This window comes from Symsagittifera roscoffensis, chromosome 1 (genome assembly GCF_963678635.1).
Source record: "Symsagittifera roscoffensis chromosome 1, txSymRosc1.1, whole genome shotgun sequence".
Taxonomy (NCBI): domain Eukaryota; kingdom Metazoa; phylum Xenacoelomorpha; order Acoela; family Convolutidae; genus Symsagittifera; species Symsagittifera roscoffensis.
Window position 1 is genome coordinate 12795144 of NC_087062.1, and position 23909 is coordinate 12819052.

General features: G+C 35.0%; 1 protein-coding gene across 3 annotated transcripts; it reads right to left on the reverse strand.

Moving 5' to 3' along the window:
- Nucleotides 1-1661: 1661 nt before the first annotated feature.
- Nucleotides 1662-21822, reverse strand: LOC134844794 (uncharacterized). Of its 3 annotated transcripts, none has more exons than XM_063861930.1 (2): nt 21553-21822; nt 1662-5302 (listed from the first exon to the last, which is right to left on the reverse strand). In XM_063861930.1, exon 2 carries the CDS (start codon nt 5219-5221, stop codon nt 1760-1762), a length of 3462 nt encoding a protein of 1153 aa, XP_063718000.1. In that variant the 5' UTR covers nt 5222-5302; nt 21553-21822; the 3' UTR covers nt 1662-1759. The 3 variants fall into 3 exon arrangements, 2 of the variants coding, with proteins under 2 accessions (XP_063718000.1, XP_063718740.1); XM_063862670.1 differs by lacking the exon at nt 21553-21822 and adding an exon at nt 7078-7118; XR_010162788.1 differs by lacking the exon at nt 1662-5302 and adding an exon at nt 14056-15041.
- Nucleotides 21823-23909: the final 2087 nt, after the last annotated feature.

A 23909-nucleotide genomic window follows, 5' to 3' on the forward strand; every position in this document is an offset into this window, starting at 1 on the left:
ACTAAATACCACTGAACCTAAATACTTTTTCTAAAAAAATTTTAAAGGAATGCTTTGTTAATATAATTTTTTTTTGTAAAAAAAGAGGTTTTACAAATAGATTTACACACTTTTTTTCACAAAAATCTTGACCATTCTAGAGTCCAATAATGCAGTCAGTTTTTACACATTTGTTCAGTTTTTGTAAACCTCGGGTGGTAACAAAGTTTTATTTGCCAATTTGTCCATTTTTTCAAAAGAACGAAGTTTTTAGCTATTGCTGATAAATTTGCGAACGGTTCATTGGTCCCTTTCTAGCGCTCTTGTAATCTCAGTTCTAAACACTTTTTCAAAAAAAATTGGCTATTTTTTCTATAGTTATCCAAGTGGCATGTGCATGTAAGGTACATGCATTCAAATCAGCTAACTGAGAAAAATGAATTTGGCCAGAAATTTATATTGAGTTGTCTAAACCAATGACTTGCCTTCAGTTTACAGCTCTACTGGAACTATTTCTAATAAAATAAAATTTTATTTGGTTTGTTGAAAATTAACCACTTCCTTGGACAGAGTTCAATTTTGCACTAAATTGTTTAAAAACACTTTTACAAAACTAATCAGTGGAAAAAAAATTAAAACTCACCCATTGTCATTGAAAAATCAAGAAGAATGTTCAATCTTTGTTTCACTAAAAAGTCTCTTTTGATCAATTTGTGCTGAGTAAGTGTTTGGCAGCTTTTAGATTAAATTATATCAAATTCATGTAGTCAAACATAGATGACAGTGGAATGAAATGGTGTCTGAAATTGGTATAAATAATATATATTTAGCTTTCCGACAGCAACTTTCATTCAGCAAATTTATTTAAAGCTCTACAAAAAAAATTAGCCCTGATTTTATTAGGCTTTTTTCTTGCAGTTATTGATTGATTTCTTGTTCCGACAATTTGAACAATGTGGATGAATTTTGTTTTCGGGCAGGCGCGGATCTAGGAAATAGAATAGATTGGCGCAGAAGGCGCCTTTAGAAAAGATTTAAGGTCAGTCACCCAAAAATGCATATCTCAAAATAGTACAAAGGGGGCCCTTTCGGTCGGCAGGGGTTCGAATCCCTGAAAAAGAGGAAACGCTTACCAACCCCCCCCCCCCCCCCCATAAATCCGCTACTGTATTCGGGTGTGTTTTTGTACTTTTTTTGTTTACACAAGATTTTAAAAACATTTGAAGTGTTGAGAAAATGATTATTTGGGTGTGTTTTAGTTTTTTCTTTATTTTCCTTATTGTTTTCCACGCAATATCAGGTACCACAAACAATCAATCGGAATGATTCGAGCGATATATCATATTGAAGTCCTTTTAGTCGTGATAAGAACGACATTAAACATTTTGAAAAACTTTTCTCCGTGTCGAGAAAAACCGGTTTAAACTTGTTGATTTTTGGACTAATTGTGACCCTTTAGCTAATATCACATACTTAAAAGAGACAGAATCATTATAAACACTGGTTTTAAGCAAATACTGCAAAAAATTTGTGTGAAGTTTTTTTAAATTGCTTTTTTTGATGATTAGCTACTTTTTTAAAAGTTTAAAATTTTGCAAAAATATATTACCAACTAAAACTATTTCAAAATTATGTTTAGCTAAATACAACCGAGGCCAAATCCACACTTGTCAGGTTATGTATACATATATATTTACATTTTACGCAACTTTTGAAAAAACACGTTTTAAGATACATAGTATGTTTTGTGCAAAAAATTGGAGAAATTATAGTGTTCTAACTAAAAAAAAATTCTGATAAAGATACGCAAACTGCATAAAAGTATAAACTTTGAAGCAAGTTTATCCACATTGCTGTAGATATAGATAACTCTGACATTATTCTGCGAAAAGTAATCGTAATTTTCTGGCAGCAAACTTTCAGATTCGATTTCCCTTTGGGGTGATTTTGTTGTCGTATACGACAGAAGCTCGGTTTCTGCAAGCCCATTGGTCAACGAGGCCATATATTCCAGCTGATCGAAGCTCATTCGGGTCAAGTGATCGTTGGATAGTTTTGTAATTTGCTCGACTGAAAAACGTTTGAGATTCGGTTCGATTACTTCGGTAAAACTCAGTTTGTTGACTATTTCTGGTTTAACTGCCTGCAATGCCAACTTACTCGAACTTTTAAGCCAACGTGGATTAAGATAAGGAACTAGATTTCCCAGTTTTGTGATAACCAAAGGAGTTATATTCATTCCTGGAAATCGAAAAAGGTCAACAGCTAGATTGGCGAAATTTGAATAAAATCTATCGGAACAAGTCGTTAGTTGACCTATGATGGGAATACTCTTTCGTAATTGGTCAACCGACTCGAAATAAGATTTGATTGCGTTGTTGTGTGTCTCCGTTGGTAATTCGCACATAAGGTTTCCAAAAATCGAAACTTTCCACATGTTTAGAGGACCAACTGCTTCATATACCCGAGAGAAATCATTGGAGTCGAAAAGAAATCCTTCAACTTTCCCAATAGATTCCAGAACCTCAAAACTTCGAGGATTTTTGTCGGTTACCAAGTTCAAGATACTATTTACACTGATGTTTGTGAACGGAAGAACATGAGCTGATTTAATAACTTGTTCATGTGTGATTTCAGCATCCGCCGGGAAAATAGTTTCAGCGATTTCCGTTAAAACTTCATTTTTGAAGAATTTTTGGTGTTCTTTGATGAAAATCGAGCATCGCTCTAAATCGCATTTGCTCGAAAATTTTTGAAATTCTGACGCTTCTAAGAAACTGTTGCCCCAAGTTAGGCTTCGAATTACCGGGCAAGTTAGGAATTTATCGGACCCTGACTTGCAAAGAGATTCCAAGCCTGCAATAGAATTTGATCGAATGGTTTGGGTAACCAGACCTGACACAATTTTTGCACATTCACTTTGATTTTTACTCAATTCATTTTCTTTTCCAAGCTCATTAAGAACTTTTAAAAACGCCGATAAAAAGTATTCTTTCTGAAGATAAAGTCGCTCTGTTGAGTTATGGTCGAATTTGAAAACTGAGCAAAAATTCGCGCCCAAATCTTCGACTTTTTTTGGCGTGATGAAAACAAAGTGAAATTTGTCTTGAATTACTCCAGCAGTTTTTTGGTCGATTTCACATTTGCTGAAGTAGATTAATCCGTTGCTAAGCAGTTCGTACGACATTTCATTGACAGTTTTTATCGCAACGTAACATAAAAGATGTCTCAAATTGTCGACATCTTTTTGTGTCATTGGTTCATGCAATGATCGTTTGGATGGCGCTCGCTCACAGTTATTCATATAAACCTTGGCTAACATTCTAAGTCGAGGCGTCGGCAGTTCAAGTAGGTATTCGTCCTTCACCCGACTGAAAATATTATGACAGGCTAGTTTGTTCACTCCTTCCCACTCGTTTTCCTCGAATTCTAGAAACATTTCAGCAGGCATGAAAAAGATATCTTGATAGGGCAGCAATTGAATTGTAAAATCAGGTAAGACATTCAACTTTTTGAAATTTTCTCGAAACATTTTTGCTGCAAACTGCGCTTGTGATCTTGTGAACTGAGTTTTCCGCGAGCCGTAGATGCGTAAAATGTCAATTTGGTCCACGAGCGAAAGTTCATTTAGGTCATCAAAGTCCATACCCAAAATTGTGGAACCAATGTCTTCCGCTATTTTTGGGGTCAGTCGATAAGTTTGCGTGTAAATCTCAGATTGAAATATAGGATCTTCGATTTCGTCGACGGGTAGTTCGGCTTTTGATATGAAGTGTTGTGTTTCTAATATGCCTAAATAAGGTACTAAGTTTGAAGGCAGTGCCGTAATTGACAAGTCATTTGCTATTTTATCAGCTATTATCAGTTTCTGTGTATGCGTTGCTGCTTGCAGAAAAACAGGGCACTTTTCAACCAACTGCAAAAATATTTGACTTGGTAGGGATTCGAACTCAGTTAGGGGAATTCCCGATGCCAGCTCACATAAGTTTAAAGCTACTTCCTCTCGCGTCTGTTGAGGCTTCGTCGACGTGTAGGTATCTGCGATAAACTGAATCATTTCGTGCGGTAATGCATCTAGATTGTAAGTCTTGTCCTCTATAACGTATTCAATTTGCGAAACCAATCCGTGTTGTTTTATGTCTTCAGGAGTTACTACCGAGAGAAGTTGACCCAAAGGGTAATGACTTCTGTGCCTATCCATAGAGTAACTCACAAAATTATCTTCTAAAACTTGTATCAAAAACGGGTTCTGTGAGGCATCAAATTTCAAGTTATTTGGTACGTTCAGCAAGCGGGATGCTAATTGAACAAAATCATTGATTCTAATTAATGATACCTTTGAACCTATATTAGCTAATCTGCCTAACTCACTGTGATACGTGCGCAAATTTGATTCGATCGCCCAATTAACCGAATCGGTCAAAGAGTCGACCGTTTCCTTCTGACTCTCGGGTTTCAAAGAGTCTAAATTATCCAAGATTAGTTCTTTCCAATTCTTAATTATATTTTCTGTTTCGTACGGTGAAATACAATGCAGCCAAGGTTCCAAATCTGCTGGAACGAGACGAAAAGTTAGATCTTGTTTTTGAATCTGCCCCAGAAGATTCAAAACATATCGACATAATCCGTCGTCTCGAGTTTCAAGAGTCGCCAAAGAGCTGACAAGTCGCATCAAATGAGTCGTGAGTAATTGATTGTCGTAAAGCCACTGCAACTCGATTTCCGTTGCTCCTCGCGCGAAATCTGAAGTTACTTTTTTGAAGTCGCCCGTTAGAAAAACTTCGTCAATTTGGGCATTAAAACCCAAATTTTGGGTCCATTTTAGAGTCGGTTTTAAGTGTCTCGTGAGATTATACGCCGATGATCTATCTGAACAAGGAGCCGGTTCAACTTTTCCACATTCAGAAAGCGCCCTGAAAACTTTTAAGTGAGTCGTTAAATCGCTCGGGTGTGTCTTGATTATCGCGCGTAATTCCTCGTTATTCAACAGTTGAAAATACTTGTCAATTGACGAGACAACTAGTAAGTTTGACATTTGTCTCGTTTTTTGGTTATTATTTGATTGAAACGAGTTGAAATCGGATTGAATTTCCGACTTGAGGTCGGCCGACGAGTTATAAAGAGTGAAGTTCACCATATTCGCGAGTTCGGTATTAAATTCTAAAACCGACTGGACGGTTTCGGAAGCAAACGAAATAAAAAAGACAAGAGTTGTCAATTTTTTGATGCGTGAAGGTTTCATCTTGTTGGTTCTTCGAGAGAAACTTGTTTCCGAGAACAATCAATAAAAGAATGAAGACAGACTTTTTGCCTTTCTCAGAATCTAAACAAGTGAAATTTAATGTGAAAATATTATGAAATTGTATCGAGCTCACATATATGAAGTTTCAAAAAGATGTTTATTTAGAACACTTAAAATCAATTTGCGTTCAAACGCGTGTATTAATGACTGTAATTAGCAAACCATGGGTGACAAAAATAAATTAAATTGTCAAAAGAAACAAGATAGAAACTCTAACTGTATAAAAAAACCGTCAACTACAAGTGGAACCAAAACATAAGATTCAAAATAAAAAACGTGATGAAAACTAATTTTATAATTACTGAATAAACACGTCATAAATGCTGCTGAGAAGCTTTTTTGTTCCAAACTCATTCGAAAATCCATTATTTATTTTTGAAAAACTTATTCTGAATCTTATTTTAAAAAAAAACAAATGATTTGTGAACACAAAAATTAAGTTATAGAAAACAATCGTACTAATTGTTCCGACTTTCGATACGAAAGTAACGGAATATTTGTGCTCGGGGTGGGTTTTTTTTCTTCAGACAAATTTCGACTTTTTAACTAGCCATTTTTGACGGAATTTTTTAATATCATTCGAAAGCCATTGTTGTCCTGAATTTAAATTTGAAAAGATATTTCACCTGTGATCATTTTTCGTAAAAATATAAGGGTTTAAAATGTGCCATTTTGGCCATTTTGAGCAATTTGGGACAATTAACGCGCGATATAATTCGCGCTATTAACGCGTAAGCGGAGAATTAATCCGTCTTATAAATCGTTCCAAATTGGTTGAACGAAGCTTATTTGCCATAATTGATTTGTTACAAGGAACGTAATCTATGTTTTTGTACTTTATATGGCGCGTGGGGGGATGTATTTCATAATAAATTTCAAATTTTGGAAAAAAAAAGTTCATTTTATTTTATTTCATTTAATTTTTTATGTTTTTACTACTGCTCCATAAACCTTAAAAGGCAGTCGGAACATTCAGGGCTTCGCCCTGATACGAGCAGTCTTGTTTACCTTGTGTATTTTTGGAGCACCTTGCTGTAAAGTAACATATTTGCAATTTGATTTGGGTCAAACTTGAGTTTTGTGGAAACATAACAGGTCAACTAAAAATGAGTAAGCTTTTCGCATGATATTTAGTTTTATTTTTTAAAGTATGATTGTAATGTATTTATTACTGAACAACCATAATCCATAGCTAAATTTTGTGAAATTTATTGTAAAAAACTTGATATTTGGAGTCAAACATGTTTCAGAAGAAAGTTTGAAACTATTTTCATTACAAGGCCAAACTGTGCATTTTGTGAATTGCATGTGGATTCCGCAACCGGCAAAATAAGATTTAACGTGGAATCCGCAAGATTGCTATTTTTTTATCTTCTATGTTGTTTTGGATTCCACGGAAAAAAAAGCTAAAAAACTGTATTGCTCAAAATTGCTCCAAATACAGGCAACTTTGCGGATTCCGCAACAAAATGTGAGAAATCCGGAAATAGTTTGTGGAATCCATGAACAAATAATAATATATGTGTTTAAAGAACTTAAGCTGTCGCAGAATTCGCAACTGTAAATGGAATCCGCAAACTGCGAACGGAATCCGCAAATTGTAAGCAGATTCCGCAAATTGTAAGCGGAACCCGCAAATTGTAAGCAGAATCCGCAAATTGTAAGCGGAATCCGGATAAATTTGCAGAATCCATTTACATTGGCGGAATTCGCTTACATCAATGTGCCGACAAAATTTACGTTACAGGTATTTGTACGCGGAATCCACTGAAATTTTGTAGCTGGAATTCACTTACATTTTGGAGCATGTTTAAAGACTTGTCCCAGGAACATACAGGCCCAAAAATGCGCACCTCACCTATCCAAAGCTCAGTTTGGCCTCGTAATGTTATAAAGTTTTATGAGATCTAAAACATAAAATTAACACAGATGCGAAGCAGAACTTCGCACCACTGGCGAATGAGCAGAAACATAAAAGAAACATAGGAAGTCGAAAAATATCAAAAAAAATCAACAATGTTAAAAAAAACTAGGTCTACCAAATTTTAAATTTTGTATGTCACGATACGTGCCCGGCAAGGTTGCCAGACATTTGAATATTAAATTGGCAACAAATACCACCTGCGTAGAGGAAAAAAGCTGACAATCAGAGCAGACACAGACACATGTTGAGGCGAAAGAAAACAATTTTGTAAAAATTCTATAAACTTTATGTCTCACTTGGAACTACGAGAAAAACACTTTCAACTCCAATAAAAATTGCTTACAACACGAGAAAACTCAGCGATGTGGCTAATAAGCCGACAATTTTTTCAGCAGACATCAATTGACTCGAAAGGAAAATTTTAAAATATGTTTACGTTGTTCAAGTATCATCCCGAAAATGGAATGCCTAACACTTACACTTGCAACTGCAGTTATAGCTGCTTATAGCACAAGCAAAATCCGTGATGCGGTAACTTAGACAACATAACTTGAGCAGTCAAACGAAAGTGCGACAATTCAATTTTTACTGAACCATTAATCGCAATTGCATACATACGAAAAAAAATCCTGGCCGAGACTCAAATCACAATACTAAGGATGCAAAAAAGACCACGTTACTTCTAGGCCATGTACATGTATTCAAATCAGCTAACTGAGAAAAATGAATTTGGCCAGAAAGTTATATTTAGTTGTCTAAACCAATGACTTGTCTTCAGTTTACAGCTCTACTGGAACTATTTCTAAAAAAATAAAAAAAATTTTGGTTTGTTGAAAATTAACCACTTCCTTGGACAGAGTTCAATTTTGCACTAAATTGTTTAAAAACACTTTTACAAAACTAATCAGTGGAAAAAAATTAAAACTCAATCATTGTCAGTGGAAAAAAAAATTAAAACTCACCCATTGTCATTGAAAAATTGAAGAAGAATGTTCAATCCTTGTTTCGTTAAAAGTATCTTTTGATCAATTTGTGCTGAGTAAGTGTTTGGCAGCCTTTAGATTAAATTATATCAAATTCATGTAGTCAAACATAGATGACAATGGAATGAAATGGTGTCTGAAAATGGTATAAATAATATATATTTAGCTTTCCGACAGCCACTTTCATTCAGCAAATTTATTTAAAGCTCTACAAAAAAAATGGTGTCCTACAATTTAATGACATACAATTTAACACCGTACATTTTAACACTTAGTCTTTTCACTACTAAACAATTTAAATCGACAACAATATAACTCCTATTTTCCAGTTTAATACAGTACATTTAAACACCTAGTCGTTTCACTATTAAATCTAATGCTGTATGAATTCCTTATCTTAACTCTTATCACACCGAAAGTTAATCCTGCAATTAACACACGCACCATAATCAAAAACTTGGTTTATCTTAGTTATACATGCTAAAAGGAGGCTTCCTAATTTACTTAAGACTCTTATCTACAAGTTTGTAATTTACTTTCAATTAGACTTTTCGCAAAACCATTATGATTAGTGAAAAAGTGCTTGTGCTAATTGAAAATAATTTGACGTAAAAATTCTGACAAAAATTAAATTCTGACAGTCACTTTATACTTTACTCAAGTGATAAACAAACGCAAACACAAAAAACACATTATGATTGAGTCTTATTTCGAGTTCACTGTTTCATCTAAAAACAAGCCAATCCTTACAGCGTGCGGTCACGAATTTTATTTCAAGCGAAAACATCAGTTTACAGAAACTAGATTTGCTCAAAATATCAAACACATAAATGTCGAGCAACTGCTATTACTGAAAATAACGAATTAATCGAGACGCGTGGAGAGCATAACCACGACATTTCAGCGGGAAAAATGGAGGCCCGAATTGACATAAAGCCTATGAAAGATCTCAGCGAGAGATTTACCCCGTCTGTTGGAGTTGCCAGTGCGGTTTTGCCAATTACAAACGATTTGGCTACTCAGTTTGCTCTCCCAAGTAAAGACAAACTGATCCGAACGGCTGCTCGCACTCGTAAGCAGCTAGATGTAAATATGCCGCCCATCCCCGTTGCGCGAAATTTCGAGATCCCTGAAATTTTTGAAAGTTTTATCCGGTATGGCAGTGGATCAAATGATCATGAGCGAATCATTTTGTGCGGCGACCCCGAAAAGCTGAGCGTTCTGGAGAAGTCATCTTTGTGGTTAGCCGCAGATTTTTTCCATCTCTCCCAGAGTTACATGAGAAAAATTAATGAATTGGGTCTGAAAGTGACCTACGAAACGAATCACGATTTAGCGCTGGCTTTAAAAATGCTGCCATCGCTTGCATTTGAAAAAAAAAAAAAAGATCGGCGATTCCTATGACATGATCGTTCAGGAAATTCAAAATGTATGCGACAAAAATTGCTTAGAACCCGAGAAAATTGAGAAAAATGACGAGTTATGTCTGTACTTCGGCTCTACTTATATAAAAAGCTTGGTGCCAAACCGTGAAGTTTCATTCCCACCCTCCCTTTGGAACCAGCGAGATGCGGCCGTGATGGGGATTGCCTGAACAACAAATGCTGTCGAGGGATGGCATTTCGGGATTTAATCATATTTCAGCGGAGCCCACCCAAATATGTTGAAAGTAGTGGGTAGCCTGCAAAAAGACGCTTCCGTACAAAAACTCAATTCTTGCAGAATCCCGGAAACGTAACTAAACGCAAGAACGTGACTCGTGCCTTAGCAATTTTATCCCAGGACAATCGCCCTTATTTTTGGGATGCTAGGTTGGGACTACGGGCTGGCAAACCCTTTAGCTTTGCGTTTATGTGCCAACAGTTCAAAAAAAGCTGACAAAGCGATCAGGTCATAAGTTTAAGTTCGAGAATGATTCTAAAAATAATGATTTTAAGGCTTTTGGCATTAGTTAAAACTATTTTAAATTTCTATACCGGCTGAAATTGTCTAGAAAATTAGGCCATATTAGTCAAAGGACGTCTAATTATTTGCGGGCTTTTGAAGTTCATTGAACTATTGCTTGTTTTTGGTTCTTTTTGGAATGATTCATTGAAAATATTGGCAAGGCCATTTCATTTTGGTTTGAAACGTTTCATTGAAATCATTTGCAAGGTCATTTCTATTCAAAGCTTACGCGAATTAAGTAGCGCAAATTTGTCTGGCTTTAAATGGCAAAAATTTCTTTCGCTTAACTCTTTGATGGTTACCGAAATCCCCTTTGAAGTAAGTTTTCTTTTCATTTTGGATTAAAACGGTGTTAAGTCATAGAAATTGTTTTAAAATGTAGCGATTTTATATTGCTAAGGCAACAAAAATTAGGGAGTGAAATTGTAGGGTGTTAAGTTGTTTAGAGTTAAAAAGGGGGGAAACCAAAAAAAATTAGCCCTGATTTTATTAGGCTTTTTTTGCAGTTATTGATTGATTTCTTGTTCCGACAATTTAAACAATGTGGATGAACTTTGTTTTCGGGCGGGCGCGGATCTAGGAAATAAAATCGATTGGCGCAGAAGGCGCCTTTAGAAAAGATTTAAGGTCAGTCACCCAAAAATGCATATCTCATAATAGTACAAAGGGGGCCCTTTCAGTCGGCAGGAGGTCCAATCCCTGAAAGGGAGGGAACGCTTTCCCCCTCCCATAAATCCGCTACTGTATTCGGGTGTCTTTTTGTATTTTTTTTCTTTACACAAGATTTTAAAAACATTTGAAGTGTTGAGAAAATGATTATTTGGGTGTGTTTTAGTTTTTTTTCTTTATTTTCCTTATTGTTTTCCACGCAATATCAGGTAACACCAACAATCATCGGAATGATTTGAGTGATATATCATATTGAAGTCCTTTTAGTCGTGATAAGAACGACGTTAAAAATTTTGAAAATATTTTCTCCGTGTCGAGAAAAACCGGTTTAAACTTGTTGGTTTTTGGACTACTTGTGACCCTTTAGCTAATATCACATACTTAAAAGAGACAGAATCATTATAAACACTGGTTTTAAGCAAATACTGCAATGAATTTATGTGAAGTTTTTTTAAATTGCTTTTTATTTTGATGATTAGCTACTCTTTTTAAAGTTTAAAAATTTTGCAAAAGTATATTTACCAACTAAAACTATTTCAAAATAATGTTTAGCTAAATACAACCGAGGCCAAATCCACACTTGTCAGGTTATGTATACATATATATTTACATTTTACGCAACTTTTGAAAAAAAAACACGTTTTAAGATACAAAGTATGTTTTGTGCAAAAAATTGGAGAAAATATAGTGTTCTAACTAAAAAAAAGTCTGATAAAGATACGCAAACTGCATAAAAGTATAAACTTTGAAGCAAGTTTGTCCACATTGCTGTAGATATAGATAACTCTGACATTATTCTGCGAAAAGTAATCGTAATTTTCTGGCAGCAAACTTTCAGATTCGATTTCCCTTTGGGGTGATTTTGTTGTCGTATACGACAGAAGCTCGGTTTCTGCAAGCCCATTGGTCAACGAGGCGATATATTCCAGCTGATCGAAGCTCATTCGGGTTAAGTGATTGTTGGATAGTTTTGTAATTTGCTCAACTGAAAAACGTTCCAGATTCGGTTTGATTACTTCGGTAAAACTCAGTTTGTTGACTATTTCTGGTTTAACTGCCTGTAATGCCAACTTACTCGAACTTTTAAGCCAACGTGGATTAAGAGAAGGAACTAGATTTCCCAGTTTTATGATAACCAAAGGAGTTATATTCATTCCTGGAAATCGAAAAAGGTCAACAGCTAGATTGGCGAAATTTGAATAAAATCCATCGGAACAAGTCGTTAGTTGACCTATGATGGGAATACTCTTTCGTAATTGGTCAACCGACTCGAAATAAGATTTGATTGCGTTGTTGTGTGTCTCCGTTGATAATTCGCACATAAGGTTTCCAAAAATCGAAACTTTCCACATGTTTAGAGGACCAACTGCTTCATATACCCGAGAGAAATCATAGGAGTCGAAAAGAAATCCTTCAACTTTCCCAATAGATTCCAGAACCTGAAAACTTCGAGGATTTTTGGCGGTGACCAAGTTCAAGATACTATTTACACTGATGTTTGTGAACGGAAGAACATGAGCTGATTTAATAACTTGTTCATGCGTGATTTCAGCATCCGCCGGGAAATTAGTTTCAGCGATTTCCGTTAAAACTTCATTTTTGAAGAATTTTCGGTGTTCTTTGATGAAAATCGAGCATCGCTCTAAATCGCATTTGCTCGAAAATTTTCGAAATTCTGACGCTTCTAAGAAACTGTTGCCCCAAGTTAAGCTTCGGATTACCGGGCAAGTTAGGAATTTATCGGACCCTGACATGCAAAGAGATTCCAAGTCTGCAATAGAATTTGATCGAATGGTTTGGGTAACCAGACCTGACACAATTTTTGCACATTCACTTTGATTTTTACTCAATTCGTTTTCTTTTCCAAGCTCATTAAGAACTTTTAAAAACGCCGATAAAAAGTATTCTTTCTGAAGATAAAGTCGTTCTGTTGAGTTATGGTCGAATTTGAAAACTGAGCAAAAATTCGCGCCCAAATCTTCGAATTTTTTGGCGTGATGAAAACAAAGTGAAATTTGTCTTGAATTACTCCAGCAGTTTTTTGGTCGATTTCACATTTGCTGAAGTAGATTAATCCGTTGCTAAGCAGTTCGTACGACATTTCATTGACAGTTTTTATCGGAACGTAACATAAAAGATGTCTCAAATTGTCGATATCTTTTTGTGTCAATGGTTCATGCAATGATCGTTTGGATGGCGCTCGCTTACAGTTATTCATATAAACCTTGGCTAACATTCTAAGTCGAGGCGTCGGCAGTTCAAGTAGGTATTCGTCCTTCACCCGACTGAAAATATTATGACAGGCTAGTTTGTTCACTCCTTCCCACTCGTTTTCCTCGAACTCAAGAAACATTTCAGCAGGCATGAAAAAGATATCTTGATAGGGCAGCAATTGAATTGTAAAATCAGGTAAGACATTCAACTTTTTGAAATTTTCTCGAAACATTTTTGCTGAAAACTGCGCTTGTGATCTTGTGAACTGAGTTTTCCGCGAGCCGTAAATGCGTAAAATATCAATTTGGTCCACGAGCGAAAGTTCATTTAGATCATCAAAGTCGATACCCAAAATTGTGGAACCAATGTTTTCCGCTATTTTTGGGGTCAGTCGATAAGTTTGCGTGTAAATCTCAGATTGAAATATAGGATCTTCGATTTCGTCGACGGGTAGTTCGGCTTTTGATATGAAGTGTTGTGTTTCTAATATGCCTAAATAAGGTACTAAGTTTGAAGGCAGTGCCGTAATTGACAAGTCATTTGCTATCTTATCTGCAATTATCAGTTTCTGTGTATGCGTTGCTGCTTGCAGAAAAACAGGGCACTTTTCAACCAACTGCAAAAATATTTGACTTGGTAGGGATTCGAACTCAGATAGAGGAATTCCCGATGCCAGCTCACACAAGTTTAAAGCTACTTCCTCTCGCGTCTGTTGAGGCTTGGTCGACGTGTAGGTATCTGCGATAAACTGAATCATTTCGTGCGGTAATGCATCTAGATTGTAAGTCTTGTCCTCTATAACGTATTCAATTTGCGAAACCAATCCGTGTTGTTTTATGTCTTCAGGAGTTACTACCGAGAGAAGTTGACCCAAAGGGTAATGACTTCTGTGCCTATCCATAAAGTAACTCACAAAATTATCTTCTAAAACTTGTATCAAAAACGGGTTCTTTGAGGCATCAAATTTCAAGTTATTTGATACGTTCAGCAAGCGGGATGCTAATTGAACAAAATCATTGATTCTAATTAATGATACCTTTGAACCTATATTAGCTAATCTGCCTAACTCACTGTGATACGTGCGCAAATTTGATTCGATCGCCCAATTAACCGAATCGGTCAAAGAGTCGACCGTTTCCTTCTGACTCTCGGGTTTCAAAGAGTCTAAATTATCCAAGATTAGTTCTTTCCAATTCTTAATTATATTTTCTGTTTCGTACGGTGAAATACAATGCAGCCAAGGTTCCAAATCTGCTGGAACGAGACGAAAAGTTAGATCTTGTTTTTGAATCTGCCCCAGAAGATTCAAAACATATCGACATAATCCGTCGTCTCGAGTTTCAAGAGTCGCCAAAGAGCTGACAAGTCGCATCAAATGAGTCGTGAGTAATTGATTGTCGTAAAGCCACTGCAACTCGATTTCCGTTGCTCCTCGCGCGAAATCTGAAGTTACTTTTTTGAAGTCGCCCGTTAGAAAAACTTCGTCAATTTGGGCATTAAAACCCAAATTTTGGGTCCATTTTAGAGTCGGTTTTAAGTGTCTCGTGAGATTATACGCCGATGATCTATCTGAACAAGGAGCCGGTTCAACTTTTCCACATTCAGAAAGCGCCCTGAAAACTTTTAAGTGAGTCGTTAAATCGCTCGGGTGTGTCTTGATTATCGCGCGTAATTCCTCGTTATTCAACAGTTGAAAATACTTGTCAATTGACGAGACAACTAGTAAGTTTGACATTTGTCTCGTTTTTTGGTTATTATTTGATTGAAACGAGTTGAAATCGGATTGAATTTCCGACTTGAGGTCGGCCGACGAGTTATAAAGAGTGAAGTTCACCATATTCGCGAGTTCGGTATTAAATTCTAAAACCGACTGGACGGTTTCGGAAGCAAACGAGATAAAAAAGACAAGAGTTGTCAATTTTTTGATGCGTGAAGGTTTCATCTTGTTGGTTCTTCGAGAGAAAGTTGTTTCCGAGAACAATCAATAAAAGAATGAAGACAGACTTTTTGCCTTTCTCAGAATCTAAACAAGTGAAATTTAATGTGAAAATATTATGAAATTGTATCGAGCTCACATATATGAAGTTTCAAAAAGATGTTTATTTAGAACACTTAAAATCAATTTGCGTTCAAACGCGTGTATTAATGACTGTAATTAGCAAACCATGGGTGACAAAAATAAATTAAATTGTCAAAAGAAACAAGATAGAAACTCTAACTGTATAAAAGAACCGTCAACTACAAGTGGAACCAAAACATAAGATTCAAAATAAAAAACGTGATGAAAACTAATTTTATAATTACTGATTAAACACGTCATAAATGCTGCTGAGAAGCTTTTTTGGTCCAAACTCATTCGAAAATCCATTATTTATTTTTGAAAAACTTATTCTGAATCTTATTTTAAAAAAAAACAAATGATTTGTGAACACAAAAATTAAGTTATAGAAAACAATCGTACTAATTGTTCCGACTTTCGATACGAAAGTAACGGAATATTTGTGCTCGGGGTGGGTTTTTTTTTCTTCAGACAAATTTCGACTTTTTAACTAGCCATTTTTGACGGAATTTTTTAATATCATTCGAAAGCCATTGTTGTCCTGAATTTAAATTTGAAAAGATATTTCACCTGTGATCATTTTTTGTAAAGTTATAAGGGTTTAAAATGTGCCATTTTGGCCATTTTGAGCAATTTGGGACAATTAACGCGCGATATAATTCGCGCTATTAACGCGTAAGCGGAGAATTAATCCGTCTTATAAATCGTTCCAAATTGGTTGAACGAAGCTTATTTGCCATAATTGATTTGTTACAAGAAACGTAATCTATGTTTTTGTACTTTATATGGCGTGTGGGGGGATGTATTTCATAATAAATTTCAAATTTTGGAAAAAAAAAAGTTCATTTTATTTTATTTCATTTAATTTTTTATGTTTTTACTACTGCTCCATAAACCTTAAAAGGCAGTCGGAACATTCAGGGCTTCGCCCTGATACGAGCAGTCTTGTTTACCTTGTGTATTTTTGGAGCACCTTGCTGTAAAGTAACATATTTGCTATTTGATTTGGGTCAAACTTGAGTTTTGTGGAAACATAACAGGTCAACTAAAAATGAGTAAGCTTTTCGCATGATATTTAGTTTTATTTTTTAAAGTATGATTGTAATGTATTTATTACTGAACAACCATAATCCATAGCTAAATTTTGTGAAATTTATTGTAAAAAACTTGATTTTTGGAGTCAAACATGTTTCAGAAGAAAGTTTGAAACTATTTTCATTACAAGGCCAAACTGTGCATTTTGTGAATTGCATGTGGATTCCGCAACCGGCAAAATAAGATTTAACGTGGAATCCGCAAGATTGCTATTTTTTAATCTTCTATGTTGTTTTGGATTCCACGGAAAAAAAGCTAAAAAACTGTATTGCTCAAAATTGCTCCAAAAACAGGCAACTTTGCGGATTCCGCAACAAAATGTGAGAAATCCGGAAATAGTTTGTGGAATCCATGAACAAATAATAATATATGTGTTTAAAGAACTTAAGCTGTCGCAGAATTCGCAACTGTAAATGGAATCCGCAAACTGCGAACGGAATCCGCAAATTGTAAGCAGATTCCGCAAATTGTAAGCGGAACCCGCAAATTGTAAGCAGAATCCGCAAATTGTAAGCGGAATCCGGATAAATTTGCAGAATCCATTTACATTTGCGGAATTCGCTTACATCAATGTGCCGACAAAATTTACGTTACAGGTATTTGTACGCGGAATCCACTGAAATTTTGTAGCTGGAATTCACTTACATTTTGGAGCATGTTTAAAGACTTGTCCCAGGAACATACAGGCCCAAAAATGCGCACCTCACCTATCCAAAGCTCAGTTTGGCCTCGTAATGTTATAAAGTTTTATGAGATCTAAAACATAAAATTAACACAGATGCGAAGCAGAACTTCGCACCACTGGCGAATGAGCAGAAACATAAAAGAAACATAGGAAGTCGAAAAATATCAAAAAAAAATCAACAATGTTAAAAAAAACTAGGTCTACCAAATTTTAAATTTTGTATGTCACGATACGTGCCCGGCAAGGTTGCCAGACATTTGAATATTAAATTGGCAACAAATACCACCTGCGTAGAGGAAAAAAGCAAACAATCAGAGCAGACACAGACACAAGTTGAGGCGAAAGAAAACAATTTTGTAAAAATTCTATAAACTTTATGTCTCACTTGGAACTACGAGAAAAACACTTTCAACTCCAATAAAAATTGCTTACAACACGAGAAAACTCAGCGATGTGGCTAATAAGCCGACAATTTTTTCAGCAGACATCAATTGACTCGAAAGGAAAATTTTAAAATATGTTTACGTTGTTCAAGTATCATCCCGAAAATGGAATGCCTAACACTTACACTTGCAACTGCAGTTATAGCTGCTTATAGCACAAGCAAAATCCGTGATGCGGTAACTTAGACAACATAACTTGAGCAGTCAAACGAAAGTGCGACAATTCAATTTTTACTGAACCATTAATCGCAATTGCATACATACGAAAAAAAATCCTGGCCGAGACTCAAATCACAATACTTAGGATGCAAAAAAGACCACGTTACTTCTAGGCCATGTACATGTATTCAAATCAGCTAACTGAGAAAAATGAATTTGGCCAGAAAGTTATATTTAGTTGTCTAAACCAATGACTTGTCTTCAGTTTACAGCTCTACTGGAACTATTTCTAAAAAAATAAAAATCAAGTGTCATTTAAAAATTTTCTTCAAAGTTTACTGACGAAGATAAGAAAAGTATGCAGAAAATTTTTATCTTTACTTCCAGCAGATTTTTATAATACGCCCAAGTGATATAGTTCTCTTTTTAAACCTCTGGGCCGCAATATTTTTTCTTCGGTAGTTAAAATTTTGATAATAAATAGCTCGTAAGCTTCTCATTGCGCAAAGAAGGTGTGCATTATTGTTTTCTCATCAACTTAACATGTTAGGGTGGTCGGTCTGAGATTGAACAAAGTGGATTGTAAATCGAAAAAGCGCAATCGTTTCTAGTACTAATTAGGACATTGTTTTTCACGCGATCGACTCTACATGGTCGAATTAATATTTTGATTAGACCTATTTTTATCACAGCAAAGAATCAGCGAGCGTTAACTGTACGGAAAGCGTTTCTGAAAAAGATTACAGAAAGTGTCGCTCCTAATTTTTTACATTCTATTTTATTTCACTTTCATCATTCATAATCAAAATCATGGTTCTGCTTAAACAGAATTGATTTTTTTGAAAACCTAAGTTTGCAGATTAAAGCTTCATAAGTTTGTAAAACAGACCCGATTGTATATATAAATAGATACATGTAGATATCAACGGAGTTCGAAGAAATTTCCGTATTTTTAAAGTATAAAGAGATTTTGCTCTCACTTTCAAATTTTTATCTCACCGATTAAAACTTTCAAACAACAGCCTTGGAACTAAAAAACTTTCAAATTCAAGGATCCATTTTTAGAGAAACAAAGTTTGAAAAAATGCTTTTAGAAAAAAACTTTGAGAATTTGTCAAAATAAGCAATTTGTTAGCTTCTAAATAAAAACAAGTTTTTTTGCAAGGCAGTTTTTCTTGCAAAACAAATTTTTAACTGAATATTCATTTTCGAGACGCTAGCTTTTCTAAGCAAAAGATTCTAAAAAAAATTTTCTATTAAAATTTATTGATGATGAAAAGAATTGTATGTAGAAAACTTCTTATCTTTACCTCCAGCAGATTCATATAATTTGCCCAAGTGATATAGCTCTCTTGTTAAATATGTGAGCCGCAGAAACTTTTTCTCAGTAGTTAAAACTTGAAATTAAATTTTCAATAATAAAGAGCCTAAAAACTTCTCAATGTGCAAAAATATATGCATTTTCGTTTTCTCATCCACTGAATTTGTTCAGGTGGTCGGTCAAAAATTGAAAAAAGTGGAGTGAAAATTGAAAAAATATAATCGTTTTTAGTACTAATTAGGACATTGCATTTCCCACAATCGATTGGTCGGATTAAAATCAGACCTATTTTTTATCACAGCGAAATCTCAGCGAGTTGTAATTGGATTGAAAGCGCTTCTGAAGGAGATTACAAAAATTATCGCTCCTTATTTTCATACCCTCAAGAAATTAGGCGCAGATTTTCTAGATCAATCTTTTTTGATCTACTTTAAAATATCCCAGGAAGTAAAAACGACCAGCTAATTGGAAATGTAGTTTTTAGTGTAATGGAGACATTATTTGCTTTGTCACGCCATTTTTTCTTTGACTAAATTCTGTGACTCTGAGGGCTGACGGAAAGTATAATAGAGAAATGGCTCCGGAAAAGAATTCGGCGGCTGTTGAATCCGGCGGCTGTTTAAGGACATAATTGTCAATAGTGTTTTTCATTTTGAGAAACATTTTAAACGGATGCATTCAGTTCTTTGATTGCTGAAATATAGTATTTAAATCAATGCAAAGAACTATTTTGAGTCGGAGAAAACGCAGGAGAAACAAATAAATACAAACATAACAACAATTTCTGCCGGTACAAATATGATAGTTGGGTCCCTTATTTTTAGATGGATCCATGAAAAAAAAATTTTTAGGCTTCAAATTTTTCAAAAACATGGTTCGCGTTTGTTTACATGCGTTTTGAAGTTTTCACAAAAACTGCGCGACCCATCTTTCATACTTGCTTTTTCCTGGGACCTAACTATCATACTTGTACCTTTCTGCAAAATTTCTAATTATAACGTTTTTTCTGGAAAAAATCACAGTTTTCCCGTTAATGATGAAAAAAATAACATAGCAATTGAAAAAAATTGGGTTACACGAAATAAAGAACAAAAATTTATTAAAAAAAACCCGACCTCAAGATTTGAAAATTTTCACAGATCGCAACATTACGAGGCCAAACTGTGCATTCTGTGCATTGTAAGCGGATTGCGCAACAAGCCAAAATCAGATTTGTCGCGGAATCCGCAACTTTGTTACTTTTATTTGATCTTCTTCGCTGTTTTGTCTTCCACAAACAAATACCTACAACACTGTACCGCTCAGAATCACTCCAATTTTGCGGAATCCGCAACCGTATTTGCGGAATCCGGAACAGTTAAGAATAAATAATAAGACATTTGTATGGTTAAGTTGAGCTGTTGCGGATTCCACAACTGTAAGCGGAATCCGCAAACTGTAGGTGGAATCCGCATTTTGTTTGCGGATTCCGTTTACATATATGTATATGTGTAGTATAGCGTTTAAACTTATACCTTTTAATTACTGGTCACCAGAAAAATCAATCTAATTTACTACATTGATCAACTACAGTTGAAATACCAAACGTTTGGTCTCATTTCCTGTCAACCCAACTTTGATCTCAAATCCTGTCAATTTCGATCTCAACTTCAATCTCAATTCACTAGAATCGGAACCCACTATTGATGCAATCCCAAACTGCATCAGTATTTGGCATTGATGCAATCCCAAATACTGACGTAATTCGGCGATATACTGTGCATTGTGTTTCCAAATACTCTCAAGCCAATGACTACAAATATTGCACATTTTTTCGGCATTAAGCTTCCAAAATTAGTATTTAGGAATGACGCAATTCTAAACACTGACCTAAATTGGCGACATCCTGTGTGTTGTGTTTCCATACACTCTCAACCAAATGACTATAAATATTGAATTTATTCGGCGTTTTGATTCCAAAATCAGTATTTAGGAATGACGCAATTCCAAATACTGGCCTTATTTGGCGATATGCTGTTTGTTGGGTTTCAATACACTTTGAACCCAATGACTCCGAGTATTGAACTCATTCTATGTTGTGTTTTCAAAATACTTAAAGGTGACATCCACCGATTTAGTTAACTAATATTTTGAGATTTTTTCGTGGATTCCGCTGACAATGGTTAAGTCCTAGCCTTTAATTTCCGCCTTGCTATAGATAAGAAGTCCAGCTCTGGCTTTTGATTGTTCATAGGCAACGTCAGTAATAAGAAAAATTCTGAATCCACTTCTAGTTTGCGGAATCTGCTTATATTTGCAGATTCCGCATACAAATTTTGGCGATTCCACTTACATTTGCGGTTTCCACTTACACTTTGTGGAATCCTCTTACAGTTGCGGAATCCAGAACAACTATCTATATTCGCTTGTTGCTGAATCAGCGGCACAACAAATAAGCCGACAAAATTTACGTTACAGATATTTGTACGCGGAATCCACGGAATTTTTGTAAGTGGAATCCACTGAAATTTTGGAACATGCTTAAAGGTTTGTTTTTTGAATCCAGGAACATACACACACAAAATTGTGCGGCTATCCAGTGCACAGTTTGGCCTCGTAATGAGTTTTTTTTTGGGATAGTTGGGAATAAATAGCTAAATAAAACCAACATTCCTTGCTCCACAACTTTTTTGCTATACTGACTATAAAGATCAATATGGTTGAAGATCTGATAACTTTTTTCACAATAAAGTTATCTCATGGTTTAAAAAAATTTAAGACAAGAAAACTCACAGTTGTCGAACTATCTTCACATTATCGCGAGCTCGAACACGCTGATTTGAGCTTGCGGTTCGTCTTAATTGTTAATTATGCTCAATGATCCGCATCCGATAATCAAACTCAGCAACCTGCAATTAATTAGCAATAACACAAAACTAATTAGACAAATTTTTTGATGAAAACAATTTAACCAACTGATTGTTGTAAAGGACGAAAGTAAGAATTAATAGTAAATTTGCAAATCACAAAAGGTAAATGTTTCGTGAAAGACTGATTCTTTTGTACACCCTTTTATTGATAAGAATGCTGCTAAAGCCTCGACGTCAGATGTTTCTCTAGGGGACAAAGATAAAAAACTAAAACAATATCTTCGAAGGGTTAGAGTCAACAAAAACTGAAGAAGCCGCTCATTTCTTGTCAAATCTTTTGAGCAAACATCAACAAAACTTAAAGGGATATACTTGGAACAGTCAGAAGTTTGCCAATAACCTTGAGATTTAGGTAAACTGAAAGAATCTGGCGGCGGGTGTGTCAAAAATCTGGTGGCGGGTGTGTCATAAAGTCTACTTTGATTATTTTTTTCTTTATATATGCCGTTTTTGAGAGCAAACAAACATTGTTTCAAAAATGCCCAAATTTGGGTTTAACAGAGGTCGAGTAAAAAAGTCATGAAAATTCGATAAAGGCCATGAAAATAAATTCCTCAAAAAAATAAAGGCGTCATGAAAACAAAACGTCATTTTTTGAAAATCCGCAACAACGAAACCCCCCCCCCCCCCCAGAGATGTTGTTAGATCCCACCTGCCTGGCTGCAAGAATAATCTTGAGCCAATCAGAATTTGGTATCAGTTGAGTGGGATGGAGAAGTTCTACATGCTCAGAAGAAAAAGAATTATAGTGACTTTTCGGAACATCTTAATTTTGAGACCTTTAGAATCATTGCCTAAAGCTATACCTCATACTGTAACTCATTGTTACACCAACAATCAATCGTACAATCTACTCCCCCCCCCCTTCACCGTACATTGTCCACCCAAGCATTTAAATACGAAAAATAATTCTGTATAAAATATGCATTTCATACTAACAAGCAAAATGTAATTATTTCGAATTTTTCTTACAGCAATTGGTATTTTGATAGGCTACAAGTTTGTAAAATTGAAGTTTCAAATATGTTTCGATAATTTATAATGCAGGTGATATAACATTTCTCTTTAAAGTTATCTTGTGAATATTTCGAAATATCTATCCCCCCTAATTCGATTGAATTGGCGGAGAAAATTTTACGGCTGATCTTTATACGTTGACGGACAGTTGAAACATTTACACGGAGTGACCTGCGTAGACCGAAAATGCCTATCATACAATTCCATAAACAAAGTCTAAGAACAAAAATCACTGGAATAAAAATACGCGTAACGTCATAAATAAAAAAGAAAAAATTGTTGGCAAGAAAATGCTACTCATACAATTTTTATATATGCAAATTCTATGACTGATATTAATTTGATGGCGACCTCAAAAAAATCATGAAGTAATTTCGAAATTGTCCAAAAACTTTTTGAATTGTTTTCATGCGCAAGACAAAATTTGAGTTCAAAACAAACTTTCTTGCATGCAAATTTTATTTCTGGTGTGCATTTTCATACAGCTTTGCTGAAATGGTGTATTAGAATCGTAAGAGAACATTTTTCTTGCTTTGAAATAAAAATACGCTTAACGTCAAAAATAGAAAATAAAAAGTTTTTGACCAAAAAATGCTACTCATGCAATTTTTATGTTTGAAAATTCTACGACTAACACTTTTTTGATGGCAACCTTAAAAAACGTATGAAGTTTTTTTTCGAAATTGTCCGAAATTATTTTTTGTATTGTTTTCAAGCTCAAGACAATACTTGGGTTCAAACAATCTTTCTTGCATGCAAAATTTATTTTCTGGTGTGCATAAAGTAGCCCTAGATGCACAAAAACTGGATAATTTTTCCTAAATCCACTAAAAAATTTTTCAAAAACGCTCAAAATTTTTTTTGCTGCATTTTTTTTGCATGCTTTTAGCTATGCTAACTAAAATTTCAATTTCGAAAAATTAGCATCAAAAATTTTTGCCAAAATTAGAAGTTTGTCACTTTCAATACATTGTTTGTGTATGACATCTGTTCTTAGCTTGTCTCCAATACATTGTGCATGCAAGATCGTCCAACCTTTGTCGACTATAGCGTCGAGTAACTAGGGTCTTTGCCAGTTGTGTTTGGTTACGAATGCAACAAAAAATTTGAGAAGAAATTGAATTAGAAAAAAAACGCTAATGTCCCTATAGGAAAACATCCCTAAATTTACAAAAAGGACTATTTCAAAAATCAACCGTCAAA

Excerpts from the sequence above, each read along its gene's own strand:
- LOC134844794 (XM_063861930.1), bottom strand. The coding sequence starts at position 5,221 with ATGAAACCTTCACGCATCAAAAAATTGACAACTCTTGTCTTTTTTATT.